This window comes from Kogia breviceps, chromosome 2, assembly GCF_026419965.1.
Source record: "Kogia breviceps isolate mKogBre1 chromosome 2, mKogBre1 haplotype 1, whole genome shotgun sequence".
NCBI classification, from domain to species: domain Eukaryota; kingdom Metazoa; phylum Chordata; class Mammalia; order Artiodactyla; family Physeteridae; genus Kogia; species Kogia breviceps.
Genome location: NC_081311.1, coordinates 37460271 through 37478282, shown reverse-complemented (window position 1 = coordinate 37478282; position 18012 = coordinate 37460271). Strand labels below are relative to the sequence as shown.

Here is an 18012-nt window from a genome sequence, read left to right as displayed (position 1 = left end):
TTTGACAATCTCCAGAGATCACATTTACTTAGTGTGTCTCATAACCTAATACCACCTCTCTGTCCCATCCTTCCCAACTCTGGAAGAGATCTCTGCACTTGCCGGAGCTCAGTAAAACTAAAATGTGTGACAGCCTGGATGTTTGCAGAGAAAAACAACAAGCAGCAAATCCAGGAAAACAGATGCTCTTTGGTACTAAAGATACTATTGCCAAGCTTACAAATGAATATATCCAGGGATTACCAAGAGGTAACTGATAGCTTTAAATTAACAGCTGAATTTCAGGAGCTTGTTACTCCCATGGAAATGACTGACAGAACCTCAGTCGGTGTCCTTATTTAGAGTTCCCCCCAAGTGCCCAGCGGGGGTCTCTCATGTACTCTAAATCAAGCCAAGCCATACCTCCTGCCATTCACTACTATTATAGGTGTCCCAGCCCAAGTCTTTGCTAATTGCTGTCTACACACCACCACAGGCTCTACCTCCTTGAGAATCATCCTGGCCACCAATGTCTCCATTCTCACGATCCTGCTAGAGCTGGAACTGCATTGGGACTAAAAGCCTCTACCCTACAGCCTGCCCCAGCTTGAACTGCCCACCCTCAGTCTGTGTCCATAGCTCTGTATCTTGTCTCCAGCCAGACCAAATGTGATACAGCCACCTCCACTTTGAAGCCCATGCTGAAGGGAGTAGGCCTTCACTGCCATTCCCCTGGATATCAATCCTTTCACCCAGGCCATCTCTTGAACTCCAGTACCACCCTCAACTTCCTTCGATCTGTATCCACTTTCCCTCTCCTACCTAAAGTCCACCTCCTCTCTCTTTTGGCCTGTGCTGGGAAGACTAATTCAAATAAATTAGGTATATACATGAGGGTATTACTTACATGATTCTCAACTGTGGGGAATAAGGAAGAGGAGGATTTTGCCCCTCGGGACAAAAAAAAACCCAAAAAAGTTGGATTTGGCATTATATGGAGACAGCTTCATTTGTCACAACTGCAGGGTGCTACTGACATCTAGTGGAGAGATGCAAGATTGCTGCTTAAACATCCTAAACTGTCAATAGTGCCAAGGTTGAGAAACTCTGGCTTACATCCATTCCTTGGAAGAGTTATTAGTTAAGTTTCAGTTTCCCAAGCAGATTTTTCATCAGTTGCCATGTTTCATGTTCTAGTTCTCTTTTTCTCTAGTTGCTGTGTTTCACAGGTTGATGAGAATAAATTCAGAAGGTAATACACGATTAATTTTCCCAAGAATCCACCCAATCCAACAGTCTGTGAAAAAAAGACTGATATTCAAATTCCATCCAGTACTTTCAGCATGTTCAACACCTACTCAACAGTCGGGTCTTTGCTTCTTCTCAATCCTGAAAGTGTACATTCCTTTAAAATGTTTATAGATGGTTTTTGTCTTTCTGAATTTGAATTCCTAAACAATATAAGTTGATAACCAGGATCCTTTTTTCCCTTTTGATTTGTATCATTGATTGTTTAGTTGCTGTCCACGCAAACCTTAATAAGCAAAGACTATCTCTTGGCCCAGATACAGCTAAAAGAAAGGAAAGGAAAGGAGTAGGAACAAGGAAGAGAAAACACTACCTACGCACTGGAAATTTTTTCAAACAGAGCCCTATTAAATGTTCTACATCCGTAGGAAGGAGGAAATTCTGGGCTCATTTTTCTACCTCCAAATAAACCATTCAGTACCTTTTCTAAAATGTGGCTTCCCACTTAAACATTACAACAGCCTATACGCCCACTGGATCCACATTACCACTCCGGCCTCACTTCTTAGGACATTCTCCCTGCTCTCTGCACTCCAACCACACCATCTGCGCTTGCCAAGTACGCTTGCACCTCCAGGCCTTTGCACTTACCGTTCCCCCAGCCTGGAACGCTCTTCCTTAGCCCCATATCTACAGTGCTCACTCGTTCACCCCCTTCAGATCTTTGCTCAACTGTCACGTTCTCAGGGAAACCTTCCCTCACCAAAATATTTATAACAGCAAAACACCTTGTACTCCAACCTTCTCTCTGCTTTTTCTCCATAGCACCACCCAACAAAAAATGTTTTATATGTTCTTTATCTTTACCTCTCACACTAGAAATTAACTCCAAACAAATAGGAGAGTAATAAAATCACAAATGCACAACTAACTACACTTCTGTACCTACACTGTTAGCCATGTTTAACGTGATTCTGGGAAGCAAGAACTGACTTTATCTACAGGCCCCTTTTTCCAGCAAAACTGAATGAAAAAGTCAGCACTTTTAAAACTAGTGACCACGTAGTAAAAACTGTACATCACTGTCCATTCATTTGAATGCAAAGTGACTAGGATGGTATAAAAGTGATAAGCTGGTGCCTTTTAAACGTTTCTATAATGAACACATTTTCTCAAAGTTTGAAAATTATCTCCACTCTCTGTGCACAACCAGGAACAAAATGCAGAAGACGGTGAACGGGGGAGGGCTTGTCCCTTGTCTCTTTTATTCCCAGCTATATTGACAGGGCCTTCAGCAATGTCTGGCTCTTAGCGGTTATTTAATAAAACTTGTTGAAGGAATGAATGATTGAATTCGAAGGGGACAAAATTTTTAGTGTATAAGCATTCTCTATCTTCCGCTTAGATTCCTAATACCGCCTCATCTTTATTGGGACCTTATTATAGGAAGCTCGGTTGGCAAGGGCATGGAAGGCAACGGAACTTTCATACAATTGTGGGTGGGTGGTGTATAAACATCTTTGCAAAGCTATTCGGCAACAGCTACCAAAATGTTGAATGTATACACATTTTGGCCCCCAAATTTCTCTAGATTTACCCAATGGAAATCATGGCACAAGTGCACGGCACTGCAGCTGTGTTGGCTGAATCAAGACTTGAGTTCCAGCCTAGGACCCAGAAAGCTGTAAAGAGCACCGCCTCCATCCAACCAAAATAACGCTGAGCAATCTCCTGTCATTTTAGTTAAAACAACAACAACAACAAACAACCACCCCCAAGAAAGCTAATCTTGTGGCAAGTGGACTCTGCGAGGGAGGTGAGAGCCAATACCGAAGTCTCGAGGCCCAGCTGTAAATTCCACCCCAAACGACCCCGCGCTGCGCAAACCTCTCATTGCGACTCCTCAGCCAGCTCCGGAGCCCACTCAACTAGCTCTTCCAGAAGTTTCTGTTTCCCAGGGCTGGACTCCGCCTAGTCGGGGATCAGATTCACTTTCTAGTTTCCTTTTCCCGCTCGGGTCCTGCCTTGAACAAAGCGGAAGCCTAGCACTGCGGTCATCGCGCGCGCGCGCACACACGCACGCACGCACACGCACGCGGCCGCTCAGTCCGCGCAGCAGCGGAGAGCTGAGGAGAGAAGCGGAGAGAATCGGCGCCTCCCAAGACGGCCGCAGAGCCCAGCCACCATGAGGTGAGGGCTTCTGCCCACTTCTTCTCCCCAACTCCGTCGGGCCTTTGTGGCACACCCACGTTTCTCGCGTATTCCATTTCCAGCGCAGCGCTGCGGCCTTTGAAGGGGCCGAGCCCGGCCGCCGGGCATCTGCGTTGGGGACGCTCCCCAGGAGCCCCGTCCGGGTCCGGGGCGGCTGAAGGCGGGCCTGTTGGGGAGGATGGCCGAGCGGACCATTCTTTCGAGCCCCGGGCGTCCGCGGTCGGGACTGTCGGGCCGGGGGAGCGGCGGGGCTGGGGGTGCCGGGCGACGCGTCCCGCGGGCCTGTCACCTCTCTGCGGCTCCGGTCGTCGCCGGCCCCGGTCCGGTGCGGGCGGCTTCTGCGTGACCGGTCCCCGCAGGCCGTAACCCCCGGCGTCACACGCCTCCGCTCCTGCCATTTTGCCTTCTGATTCCTGGGTCTGACTTCTCCCCCTCCTTTGTACCGTGGACAGATTGTTCTTGTTCTTCCCCATCCACTGTTTTATGAGGCTTTCTTTCTCGTCTCCTTGACTGGCGTGTGGTGGGTGGTCCTTGGCTGACCCATGTAATCCGGTCCCCTGCCCTGCACGTGGGTAGTTAACGGGCTCCATTGGGAAGCTGAGGAGTGGGAGATTCCGATCTTGGGCCCCTGAAGCCCGTAGAGCCCTTTGTTCTAAATCCTGACTTTGACCACCTGCGAGTTGGGTGACCCAAAGAAAAGTTTCTTCAGTTCGGTGGGTCAGTTTCTTATCTGTAAAAATTGATAGCATCCATCTCTTAGGACTGTAGAAGGGGTTGTTGACTGATGCCTGGCACATAATATTTGCAAATGTTGACTATAAAAATATTTAATAAATGCCTCACTTCTACCATTTGTAAGAAGGGAGGGAGGTGGGAAATATCAGGAAGGGGCCTGAAGAAATAGGGAAGGAAAGACTGGTGAACTGTATGTGGATGCAGGTTGGTGTGGAAGAGGGGTGGACCCCATGTCTCCCAAGAAAAATGAAAGACTACTCCTTCCTGGCAAAACACAAAAACAAAAAACACCCCCCCACACACACAAAATTACGTGAAGGTAGATGTTGCCTCTTCAGACACAATAGCCTCTCTCTGCTAGCTTCCCAGAGACAAAGTTTAAAAATTAAGTAGACATAGTTGAAAAAGTAAAACTTGTCAGTGTCCATTTGTGCATAAATTCCATAGAGTGTGGGTGAAGCGCTTACATGGCTAACTGAATGTCCCTTGGAGATCTCACAGGCACATCATAATGCCTGGGACAGCCCTCCCTCATCGTCCTTGTGCAGAGGCAGATGTTCATTTTACTCTGTGGTTGGATAGGGAAGACTGAAGTGGCAGAAAGTTTGGAGCCATTAGCAAGATGGGAAGAATTAGCAGGAATTCCCTCATCTGAAATTCAGATGCTTTTTTTTAAAATGCTAGGCTCATGCCTCTGGGCTGGAAATGCCAGAAGCTACCAGTATATAACTGCATTCACTCAACAAATTTTTATTATTGAGTTTCTCTTATATGCCTGAAATCACAGATGCTGGGGACACAGAGGTGAAAAACATAAAACTGGAGTAAGGTCCTTATTCTCATTTAAATGGGGGAAATAGACAACCAGGAATAAATGAGTAAATAATCAACGTAATTCAGAAAGTGATAAGAGCTATAAGGAAAATAAAATAGGGCTAAGAGAGTGATCTAGAATGGAGGGGGTTATTTTAGATAGCTCTACCACTGGCGGCCTCTTGGGTAAGGAATATTTGAGCTGAGTTAAAGGAAGGAACAAGTCATACAAAGATTTAGGAGCAGAGCTTTTTAAGTAGAGTAAAAACAACAGGTGTAAAAGTCCTTGAACTTGATATGTTCAAGATAGGAAGAAGGTCAGTATATCTAAAACACAGATAATGAGGAGAGTAGAAGACAAGGTTGGGTGGGTAGACAAGTCCAGCTCCTTTAGGGACTTGTAAGACATGGCAAAGGCTAGATTAAAATCTAAGGGTGTTGGGAAGCTATTGGGAGATTTTAAACCAGGAGACTGACATAATCTGGTTTACGTTTTCCAAAGTTTACTAACACTGTATGGGGACCAAGAGTGGAAACAGAGACCAGATTTTTGCCACAGCTCAAAGGAAAGGTAATAGTCTTTCCTATTTTCCTAGACTAGCTGAATAGCAGTGGAAATGGAAAAAAGTGGATGGATTTGAGATGTATTTGGGTGATAGAATTAACAGGACTTCCTATTGGATTGGATGAGAGGTTGAAAGATTAGGAATCAAAGATTACTCCTAGGTTATTTGGCCTGTGGGACTAAGAGGTACCAAACAAGGTGGGGAAAGGTAAGGGAGGAACAGGCTCAAGGAACCCAGATTTCTATAATTTCTATATTTACTTGAGATGCCAACTGAACTTCTAATTGAAGATGTAAACTAAAAGATAAGTCTGGAATTCAGGGGAGAGATCAGAGATAGATCATCAGCATATACATCTTTGGATTATGGGAAAAAAAGTTATTTTAATTCCCTTACATTAATAATATGATAATTATATCTTTGATAACTAAGATTTTTGTCCTTCCTTCAGATCACTTTTAATACATTTCCACCCAGCTCTTTTGTTATTTGAAAGAATCATTAATCACCCTCTCTGCCGCTCCACAGTGTGTCCTAGTGAGAAGCACCTCCATCTCAAAACAACTCCAACAATGCAGAATGCTATGACTTTAGATTGAGGGCTCGTATTTGAAACCACTGTTTTCTTATCCTGAGACCTTTAACTGTCTGACATGTCTTTTCCAATGGGCAGTTACATAACCTCTTACCTGCTCTTTAAGCTGCTCTAAAATCTGTTTTCTTTTAAGTCCTTCCCAGGCAAAGTTAATTTTACATACATTACACATATCCTATATTTTAAAGCAAACTATTCTTAAAAAAAAGACAAACTCCAATTTTTATGTGAAAGAGGTAGTATAGCATTATGGTTAAAAGGCATAACCTTTTGTTTAAGTCAGGCAGAACTAGGTTTGAATCTGTGCTTGGACACTTTATAGCTGTGTAACCTTGGACATGTAATTTAAACTCTGTTTCCCAGTCCTCATCCATAAAATTGTGAAAATAATGACATTGTTATAAAAATTAAATGTAATTTGTGTAAAGTGCTTGGCACACTGCCTGACATGTGCAGTGTGGCAAGTGAATGGTTTTGGGGGGTGTTTTTTTGACCTCTCATTTGATTCTAGAAATATATTGTACAAGTGTAACATTTATACTATTGAGCTGAATCTGTAATGAACCTAGGTCTTATGCATAAAGTTGTTTTCTCAAATATATCCTTGTTTGCCATTTAATTTAGCCCTCACTGTGAATAAAATAGGGAAAATTTCAAGTTAGAGTAGAGGTCTAGCCTGTTGGGCTTGAGACTTTTTTATACATTAAGCTCTATAGGCCCAGTGTCTTCAACTGTCCTGTCCCATGCAGTAACCACTAGTCATACATGACTATTCAAATTAATTAAAAGTAAATAAAATATAAAAAGCAGTTCATTGGTCATCCTAGCCACATTTCAAGTGATCAGTGGTCATGTGTGGCTAGTGTCTATCGCATTGTGCAGCACAGATAAGAACATTCCCATCGTGGCAGGAAGTTCTATTAGAAAGCTCTGGTCTAGAACCTGTAATCACTAAAATGTGGGACCTCTATATATGTGTTTATATGTATATACAGACCACATGAGAAAGAATAAATTTGAAAAAATTATAAAATTAATAATTATAAGTGAAAGTAAATGTCTACTAAATATAATACTAAGTTCGCTATTAATGTTTAAATTTAGTATTTATAAAATTAGAAAACATTTCATGAAGTATGATTAGATTATAAATATGAAGTGGTTTTATTTTTCTAATCACTACTACTAATTGTGTAATTAGTCCAGTTCTCTGACTCTTATGCCACTTTTGGCTATTAGGACAGCCTCCTTCCAGTTCCTAAAGACTCAGCCTGATTCATTTTAAAACCTCAATCTCATATTTGATTCAAAGCACTCTTCTCTTCCTTCCCAACTCCCAGAAAATATTGATAAAGGTGCTGTGAAGAATAGGAAAATGTGATAGAATAGACTTTAGGATGGCAGGCAAGGTGGAGATGCAGCTTCAGCTAAAGTGGTCAGGGGTAGCCTTCTTTGAAGAGCTGAGATTTGAGCCAAGACCAGAATTATGAGAATAAGTAAACCCTAGTACTCTCTTAGGAAGAATTCACAGAGTGAGGGAATAAAAAGCAGATACAAATGCCCTGACGTAGGTGCATACTTGGCATAAGAAATAATAAACAATAAAATTTTGTAAAGGCTTGTATGACTGGAGTGCAGTGAGCATGAGGAAAGTGGTACAAAATGAGGTTAGAGAAGTAGACTTGGGCCAGATGGTAAAGGGCATAGTAATGGTTAGGAGTTTGGGGCTGGAGATAAAGATTTGAGTAGTATTAACAATGTATAGTTTCACTCTGCTTCACATTCCATCCTTCTCACAATTATCCCCATCTCTCCCACAAGCATCATTTTCTCTCTTAATACTGGATCATTTCCCTTTGACATATCAAGTCATTAAAAATATGATTGAAAAAATTTTTGACAATTTCCTCACATTTGCCTGTTTCTCTACTCCCTTCACAGTAAAATTCCTTGAAGGAGTGACCCCATATCCACTTCTTCTCCTCTTCCCATTATCCCCTCAACCCACTCCTGTAATATTTTCATCCCTACCGTTCTGTTAAAACATCAAGTTCCGCCACAACTTTACTCCTCCCAAAACAGTGATCTCCGTCCTCATTTTCCCAACCTCTTAGGATCATTGTGCACGTTAAACATTTATCTCTCTCTTTTCAAAATCAACATTTTCTTCTTTAGGCTTTCATGACACCAGATTTCTTGGTTTATCTGCTCCCCTACTGATTATTAAGATTAGAAAGGGGCAATTGAGTTGAAGTAAGATCTCAACAATGAAAAGGAGGAAGTCATAAAAGATCTGAGGGCAGAATGGTCTAAGCCAGTGCTTCTCAACCAGGGTGATTTTTGCCCCCCCAGGGGACATTTGGTGATGTCTGGAGACAGTTTTGGTTGTCACCACTGGAGGAATGCTAATTACATCTACTGGGTCAAGGCCAGGGATGCTACTAAATATCCTGCAATGCACAGGTCAGCCCCAACAAAAAGAATTCCTTGACAATCATAACTAAAGTACACCACCACCACCACCACCACATAATCCCATTACTCTGATTTTTTTTTTTCTTAACACTTATTACTGTCTGGAATTATGTTGTCCGTTGATTTGTTTACATGTTTATTTTCTGTCAACCCCTTTTGTTCTCTCCTATAATAGAATTACCATAAAGAAAAGTCCTTTTTCTATCTTGCTTATTACTATATTCACTGCAACCAGCATATTGCCTGGCATGTATGACATGAGGTGATCAATAAGTGTTTCCTTTTTTAAAAAATTTATTTGGCTTCATTGGGTCTTAGTTGCAGCACACAGGATCTTCGTTGTGGCATGCGGAATCTTTCGTTGTGACACACGGGCTCTTTATTGCGGCGTGTGGGTTTCTCTCTAGTTGTGGTACGTGGGCTCCAAAGTGTGCGGGCTCACTAGTTGGCTTGTGCAGGCTTAGCTGCCCCGCGGTGTGTGAGATCTTAGTTCCCCAACCAGGGATTGAACCCGTGTCTGCTGCATTGGAAGGCGGATTATTAACCACTGGACTACCAGGGAAGTCCCCAATAAATGTTTCTTGATAGAAATACTATAGTTCCCATAAACATTTATACAAATATGCATACATACATATAAGAAGGAGAGTCCTGTGTGCAGCATAAAGGGAAATACACACACACTGTACATTATTCATCCAATAATTAGAATATTTCCCTCTTTGAGAGAAGTGTTAAGTAGCTTTTTTTTCTGTAAATTTCTTTCACCCCTTAATTGTGGCCAATTGTAGATTTAGAAAGTCTTTCCTGACTTCCTCACCACTACCATCAGCAAAACAAACAAAACTAGGTATATTAATCAGGATTTTGTCAGTTGCAGACAGGAGAAACCCAGTTCAAACTGGCTTAAGCAAAAAGAGATTATTTCCTTAAAAAAGTAGAAGTCCAGGGATGGACAGGGTGATCCAGGTATTTAGTCAGCACCACAAGCAATCTGTCTTTATTCCTGTCTAAGCCCTGCTTTCCTCTTATGTTTGATTCTTTCTCAGGCAGGCTGTCCCCAAGAGTTTGCAAAGATGCCCACCAGCAACTCCAGCTTATATTATACAAGCTTAAAATTTTTGGAAGAGCGTTCCAGCAAAGCCCCATTTCAGCAAAATTATATTTTAATTGGATTATCTCTGAATATATCACTAGGTCCAAGGAATGGCTGGAATATGTGTGCTTTCCTACAGACTGGAGGAAAGTGTAGACAGCCTGTCTCAGATCACAGGGACTGAGTAGGGGGAGATGTTCCACCAGTTTAAGGCCCCAGATGTCCACAACACTGGACTATGTGCCCTTCCTGAGTCACTTCCATGGAACTTTATTGGAATGCCGAGTTGTAATTGACTGTGTACTTAGTGTACTTATAAGCTCTGTATAAGCAGAGCTGTGTCTTATTCACAGTTACATCCCCAGGGTTATTCAGAAGATCTTGCACATAAAAGCCTTTCAGTAATGAATAAATACTTCCTGTCCTTTCCTTTCCCCTTCATCTTCCTAGTTTCAGAGATGAAACTAGGCCCTGCAGAGATAACACTGTGCTTCACACAAAGGGAGTTCAACAAATATTTGTGAAGTGAACATTAAGGGTAATGTTAAGTTAATGATAGGTGGTAGCCTTTATTGTTGCCCACAGTCCTAAAGGTCAGAAGGATATAGCACTTAACATCAAAACCTACTAACCCTCCTTTTGCTTTTTCCCCATTTTCTCTAAATCTTTGTTATAGCTCAAACTTATACTTCTTCCCGTCTCTTGGTATTCCTGTTCCTGTCTGACTCTTTTTTTTTCTCTGCGGGGTTTCCTTTGTTTGTTTCTTTATTTCTCTGCAAAAGTTACATATTCATGTGGCTTCTGTCTCCTTAAGTGTACTCCTTTTTCTTATTTCTCACCTTCTCCTCTTTCCCTTCACTACTCATAATACAGAAAAGAAATTTTTATGTTGTTTATTAACTGTGTATATATCTATTATTCTTAATTTTCAGAACTAGTAAATACAATATTTTAAATTCCCCTCTCTAAAAATAGGTGGTCCTTGTGGGTTAGTGACTGCCAAAAGGAAATACATACCCTATAACATAGAAAATGCTGTCATCTCTGCAGAATTGGTTTTGCAATAAATAATGTGAATTTAATGAAATATTTCTAGGACATAACTATACTAGTTTCCTCTTTGTATAGAGTTATAGAAATCTAGTGCTTTAACTGTAAGATCAAATAGATAAAATATAGTTCTTTGCTTAACAACCTGTTTAAGATTTAAAACTTTATTATTTCCTTTATTTCTTCAAAAATTAAAAAGAATTTTATCTTTGACAGTGAAATTCCTAAGGACTCATTGAAGGCCATTCTGTTGGAGTTAGAATGTCACTTCACATGGAATTTACTTAAGGAAGACATTGATCTGTTTGATGTAGAAGATACAATTGGGCAACAGCTTGAATTTCTTACCACAAAATCCAAACTCACTCTTTATAACCTGTTGGCCTATGTGAAACACCTAAAGGGCCAAAATAAAGATGCTCTAGAGTGCTTGAAACAAGCAGAAGAAATAATACAGCGAGAACACTCGGACAGAGAAGAAGTACGAAGTCTGGTCACTTGGGGAAACTATGCCTGGGTTTATTATCACATGGACCAGCTTAAAGAAGCTCAGAAGTATATAGACAAGGTAGGGAACGTCTGCAAGAAATTGTCCAGTCCTTCTAACTACAAGTTGGAGCGTCCAGAGATTGACTGTGAGAAAGGGTGGGCACTCTTGAAATTTGGAGGAAAGTATCACCAAAAGGCTAAAGCAGCTTTTGAGAAGGCTCTGGAAGCAGAACCCGACAATCCAGAATTTAACATCGGCTATGCCATCACAGTGTATAGGCTAGATGATTCTGACAGAGAAGGGTCTATAAAGAGCTTTTCTCTGGGCCCCCTGCGGAAAGCTGTTACCCTGAACCCAGATAATTCCTATATTAAGGTTTTTCTGGCACTGAAGCTTCAAGATGTACATGCAGAAGCTGAAGGGGAAAAGTATATTGAAGAAATCCTGGACCAAATATCATCCCAACCTTACGTTCTTCGTTATGCAGCCAAATTCTATAGGAGAAAAAATTCCTGGGACAAAGCTCTTGAACTTTTGAAAAAGGCCTTAGAGGCAACACCAACCTCTTCTTTCCTGCATCACCAAATGGGACTTTGCTATAGGGCACAAATGATCCAAATCAAGAAGGCCACTCGCAACAGACCTAAAGGAAAGGATAAACTGAAAGTTGATGAGCTGATTACATCAGCTATATTTCATTTCAGAGAAGCTGTGGAGCGAGATTCTATGTTTGCATTTGCCTACACGGACCTGGCCAACATGTATGCTGAGGGAGGCCAGTATAGCAATGCTGAAGACATTTTTCAGAAAGCTCTTCGTCTGGAGAACATAACTGATGATCACAAACATCAGATCCACTACCACTATGGCCGCTTTCAGGAATTTCACTGTAAATCAGAAAATACTGCCATCCACCATTATTTAGAAGCCTTAAAGGTCAAAGACAGGTCATCTCTGCGTACTAAACTGACAAGTGCTCTAAAGAAATTGGCTACCAAGAGACTTGGTCACAATGCTTCAGATGTGCAGAGTTTAAGTGCCCTAGGGTTTGTTTACAAGCTGGAGGGAGAAAAGAGGCAAGCTGCTGAGTACTATGAAAGGGCCCAAAAGATAGATCCAGAAAATGCAGAATTTCTTACTGCTCTCTTTGAGCTTCGACTTTCCATTTAAATACATACTCCAGGAAATTAGTTCCAAGCTTTTTTTCTCCATTTAGGTTTCTTATATTTTTGTTTATTGTTTTAATCCATTGTTCATTATAGAGCTAAGTTTTATTGAATTGTTATTTTGTACCTAGCATCATGCTAAATACTTTATATACGTTATGATGAATCTTTTTTTTAAATTAAAATACAGTAATCCATTGAGAAACAGCAAATTCCGGCTGTTGTAACTTTATAAAATATCCTTTATCTCTGCTATTTATAATAATTTTCTGATTAGATTTTGTGACGTTTTCCATATTACTACTTCCTTATGCTGCGAGTATAATCCTACACAAGCCTCTGACACCTAAGTCAGGAACAGTCTTTTAGGAGTGCAAAATTATATTAGTTAAGCACTTAACTATGTAGCTTGCAAAAGACGGAAACTTCTAGTTACAGACGTTCTGACTTTGAGGATATTTAACCATCAACATGATAGTTACCTAAAGAATCCTCTTTGTTGGAAGAAAAATGTTTGTAGTAGAAGTTTGTCATCCCTGATGACTTCAGTAAAAGGAGAAAACACTAGAACGTGAGAAAAAAGATTTCCCCATATACAGAACTTCAGGGACCCATGAGAAATCTTGAAGTATTACCACCCCAAATATTCATTAAGTAGCTAGAAATAGTGATGAGGAAAAAAATGAATAATGGAAAATCATTAGTTTCAAATTTTTCTAGTTCTTTTAACTAGAAGAATAAACCTAAAGTTAATCTAGATGGAATTAATTTTATTCCTTCCAATTAAAATTGCAGTATTTTTAGGTTAAAATCATTGAGATAAAAAGCAGACCAATTGAGAAATTGGGAGAAATGATAAACAAATGGGTAAAGTAGATGCCCCTAACCTACATCCCTAGATTACCAAGATTTCAGTGATTTAGTTTTGGGTGTGGACTGGTTGGAATTCTCATCCACACAATTTCTGGCCTTTGGTTAACTTTTAGTATTCCAAAGTTACTTCTATGAAGCTTTTCCTTTTGTCTGAAGTTTTCAGGTTGACATGTTTTCCTGTAGATCCTCTAGGAATAGTTAAGCCCTCTTTTCAGTTTTAATATCCACTTTGAAGGGTCACTGCTTAAGGGCTTTTATCCCAGAGGACTTTTAAAATCGGAATGTTGCTAAAAGTGGCTTCTTTAATGTTGTTTCCTTGATTATAGACTACGCAATTATATTTACTACCACAGTGTTAGTGGAAAAATATGCCATATGATTTAATTCTCTGTACCTTCAATGTAGCTCTTAAAACTACTGTAATATATACTGTATATATTCTCCATACCTCCTAAAACTACTGTTTTTTACTTTTTGTTACTATTTTTATTTTTTAACTTTCTATTATAGTTTTGATTATTCTAGAAGTAATGAATTCTCATTGTAAAATTTCAAACAATACAGAAGTATATGAATTTAAAAGAGCACTTCTTTCACCCTACCCCAATTCCATGTGCCCAAGGTAAACTGTTAATAATTTGATAGGTATCCCTCCAGATATTTCTTCTCAGCATATTCAAACATGCATAAATACTGCAGTGTATCTCATGAATTAATTTTTTTTAATGTTTGTTTTACTTATCTCCCTGCTGGTTTTATTTCACTGATTTCACTTGTTTTTTCAAGAATTAAGAACAGGCAAGGGAATGATCTTTAAGTATTTCAGTAATTCAGGACCAAAGTCCTAACCTATCAGTAGAAGCATTTGTCCTGTTTTGAAGCATATTTTGCAGCAAGTCATTTTCTCCCATTGGGAATAATGTTATGATTAAGGTTTTATGTTCCCAAGTAGAGACTTCATATGCAATAAAATTACAGTTGTGGTACCAAAACAAAGATACAACTATACAAGCCTCTCTAAACTTTAGATTTTAAGGTCTATTAAGTGATTTTTAAATCCACTAGATATTAAAATATTGAAATATATAAGAAGCATAACATACTAAGAAAGTATAAAATCAGCAATATGAATAATACAACTGTATAAGTTGAACTGAATATTTATAATAACTTTAAATTTTGTCAGTATTGTGCTTGCCTTCCTAAACTTTATTTAGAGATACTTTCATAGACTCTTCGGTTTAAAAAAGACCTCATAATTCACCTTTATTAATTAACCATCAAAACTTGAAGGTTGAATTATCTTCCTAAATGATAATTTTGTCTTCAGATAGTCCTTATTAGAAATTTGGGACTTCCCTAGTGGTGCAGTGGTTAAGAATCCACCTGCCAATGCAGGGGACACGGGTTAGATCCCTGGTCCAGGAAGATCCCACATGCCGTGGAGCAACTAAGCCCGTGCGCCCCGACTACTGAGCCTGTACTCCAGAGCCCATGAGCCACAACTACTGAAGACCGCGCGCCTAGAGCCTGTGCTCTGCAACAAGAGAAGCCACCGCAATGAGAAGCCCGCGTACCACAAGGAAGAGTAGCCCCCGCTCGCCACAACCAGAGAAAGCCCGTGCGCAGCGACGAAGACCCAATGCAGCCAAAAATAAATGTATTAAAAAAATAAAATTTGTTTCTGCCATTTAACTGAAGACTTCTAGCGTGTAGTTTACACATTTTGGTCTATCCTTAGGGACTTCAAAGATCTAATGCTTTTTAGAGATGACATTTGGTATTAGTTAAAACTTAATTGCAAATAAAAAAAACTCAGCTAAACTGACCTAAATGAAAATATAATGACTGATGTAATTTAATAGTCCAGGGGCAGCACTAATTTCAGATAATTTGAAGGAACAAATGAATCACCAAACACATATAGCTGTTACGTGAAGTCAAGTGACACTGAGTAGCCAAAAACCAAATGTCTACTACACATATCTTAAAGTAATTGAAGACAATTGCCCTATGTCCCCTGAAACTTAAGTTAAACATTCCATTTCCTTTCACCCACCCCCATAAGACACATTGAAGTCTCCTCCCCATCGTGGTTATTTTGAATTCTCTCCAAATTGTCTTTATCCTTTGGCAATGGTTTGTGTGCATAGGGTTTAACTTCATACCTAAAGTGAGGTTTTAGGACTCTGGTAGAATGATCCCTTTTCAATGAACTATATGTATATTAATGTAGCCAAAATAATATCCACTTCCTATCTACTTATGTGTAGGTTTTTCCACACATGCCGTTGTAAGGCATGCCTTTCATATCTTATACCTGACCATTTGGCTTTTGAAAGTGTTTTATGTTACTTGGTAGCATTCAGTACTTCAGATGACCCATATCTCTTAAAGAAATTATATAAATATTTGTATATAAGATGCTATCCATTGTAAATGACAGAAAATAGAAAACTTGGCATAATCTGTCTTTAAACCAGTAAGAAACGAAAGTAAATCGTGTTTTCAATCAAGGCTTAATCTTTTCAAAGCACTGTGACCAAGACACAATCACTGTCTCTACTTATCAGCACTGATTTATCAAATTTGGCTCCATTCTGAGAAAACTACCTTTGTGATCCTAAGATGGCTGCCACATGCACTCTTGTCTCTATGCAGTGGAAAAGAGCGCATCTCTTCCCCAAACCATCTGAGAAGTCCAGGTTTGCAGTGTGATAGGACCGTCTTAGGTTATGGAACCATTTTCAAATAAGTCATCATGGCCAGAGAGGAAGAGACCATGTTCATTAGTTAGGCCTGAGACATAGCTGGCACAGAAAGACAGGAATGAGGAGAAAGTTGACTTCCTTAGAAGCATGGACTGCAAGGTGCAGGGATGGAATTATTGAGAAAATTGGGATTGGATACTGGCAGCCAAAAATACCAAAGTCATGTAGATTCAAATAGTGTCTTCTTCCGCATTCCATACATGTCTCTATAGCAAGTGAAGTATTTCAAAAAGGAGGTAGTCATTCTACCTCTAGTCATTACTGAAGCCCTCAGTAAACTTTTTCTGTTGAGATTTCAGTCTGGCTCTCTTATTCCTCTTTATTACTACAGATATGTTCTCAGCATCATGGGTAGGGGGAGTAGTGTATGGAAGGTAGAGCAAGGGAAGAAGTTATACTCACATTGTAGCAACTGCTTCCAACTGTAATTCAGACAACATCAAAAAGGTAGAATTATGGTCTTCCCTGGTGGCGCAGTGGTTAAGAACCCGTCTGCCAATGCAGGGGACACAGGTTTGAGCCCTGGTCCAGGAAGATCCCACATGCCACGGAGCAGCTAAGCCCGTGCGCCACAACTACTGAGCCTGCGCTCTAGAGCCCACGAGCTAAAACTACTGAGGCCCACGTGCCTAGAGCCCGTGCTCCGCAACAAGAGAAGCCACCGCAATGAAAAGCCCACGCACCACAACGAAGAGTAGCCCCCGCTCACCGCAACTAGAGAAAGCCCGTGCGCAGCAACGAAGACCCAACGCAGCTATAAATAAATAAATTTTAAAAATAGGTAGAATTATGGCTGTGATTGTATCTGAAGTACGAAAGATGTCTGTGTTGACTGAAATAATGACATATCCAATAAAGCTGAGCAGACCCTGAAGAAGCCATCACCAGCTTATTCACAGCTGCTGTGAGGTCTACAGGCCTTGAACTGGACTTGTCCAAATTCAAAGTGACAAAGGTAGATGATAAAAGTGAGTATGGGATGACCTAGACATCAAAGGACAGCCAGATTACCCATGTGGTCAGCTGGTACATATATATGTACAGCTATCTGTGTGTGTGTGTGTGTATATATAGATATATATATATCTATATATACACACACATCTGTAATGATAAAGGCTGATATAAAAATAACTGCATTAATTATAAGGTACTTTAATATTATACCTTATTTAACTACTTCAACACTGCAAATAAATAGAGCAATGTTCAGAAGTTAGTTAAGTAACATTATCAGGATCACACAAGCTACTAAGTTACTAAGTGGTAGCACTAGGATTTAAAGCCAGATCTGACCTCATTTACAGTCCACTCTCTCTCCATTGTATCAGTGGTTCATAAACGTAACCCTAAATTGGAACCACTGGTGAAGTTTTTTAAAAATCAAATTCCCAGGTTCCATGAAGGAGCTACTAAACTAGAACCTCCAGAGGTGGGGCCTATATATTTGTAAAGCACCCAAAGGGATTCTGAGGATCATCTAGGTAAGGAAACAACTATAATAACTTTGGGGGGGATGGCCTTGTCTGCTCTACATCCTATGCATTCCATTTGTAAGTAGAAATCCTAAGGGAAACTATATATATGTTAGGTTAAAGTTAACAACAGCCGAAGTTTAGATACAACTTTTACCCTGTTATGTGGAAGCTCTCTGAATAAAAAGGTTAGGGGAAATAACAAGGAATAAGCAAGAATAATGTAGAATCAGAGGTTTGGGGAGGATCTTCCCTCTCCACTCCTCTCTCCCACTTCTATCCCAGGACCACAGCCTCCCATTCCTCTGCAATTCTCTTCTTAGCCAAAGTTCTCTGGATCACTGAGATGTGGTTTCTTTTCTGCCTTAGCTTCCTTTTTTCCTGTATCAAGCCACACATACCTATCCCACCCCAAACAAAACTCCCACCTTCTCTGGCAGTGTCTTATTTACTGATAAATTTGTTCATT

General features: G+C 40.2%; 2 protein-coding genes across 2 annotated transcripts in view; one reads left to right on the top strand and one right to left on the bottom strand.

Moving 5' to 3' along the window:
- Window positions 1-3301, bottom strand: part of LIPA (lipase A, lysosomal acid type) — a 105359-nt gene extending 102058 nt beyond the window's left edge. Inside the window, exon 1 of the mRNA XM_059054576.2 lies at window positions 3115-3301. The gene's annotated coding sequence lies outside the window, so the exon portion shown is untranslated. The remainder of the gene's footprint in view (window positions 1-3114) is intronic.
- IFIT5 (interferon induced protein with tetratricopeptide repeats 5) lies at window positions 3243-14992 on the top strand. Its single transcript, XM_059054571.2, has 2 exons — window positions 3243-3417; window positions 10985-14992. The coding sequence occupies exons 1-2, from the start codon at window positions 3413-3415 to the stop codon at window positions 12426-12428; spliced, it is 1449 nt and encodes a 482-aa protein (XP_058910554.1). The 5' UTR covers window positions 3243-3412; the 3' UTR covers window positions 12429-14992.
- Window positions 14993-18012: the final 3020 nt, after the last annotated feature.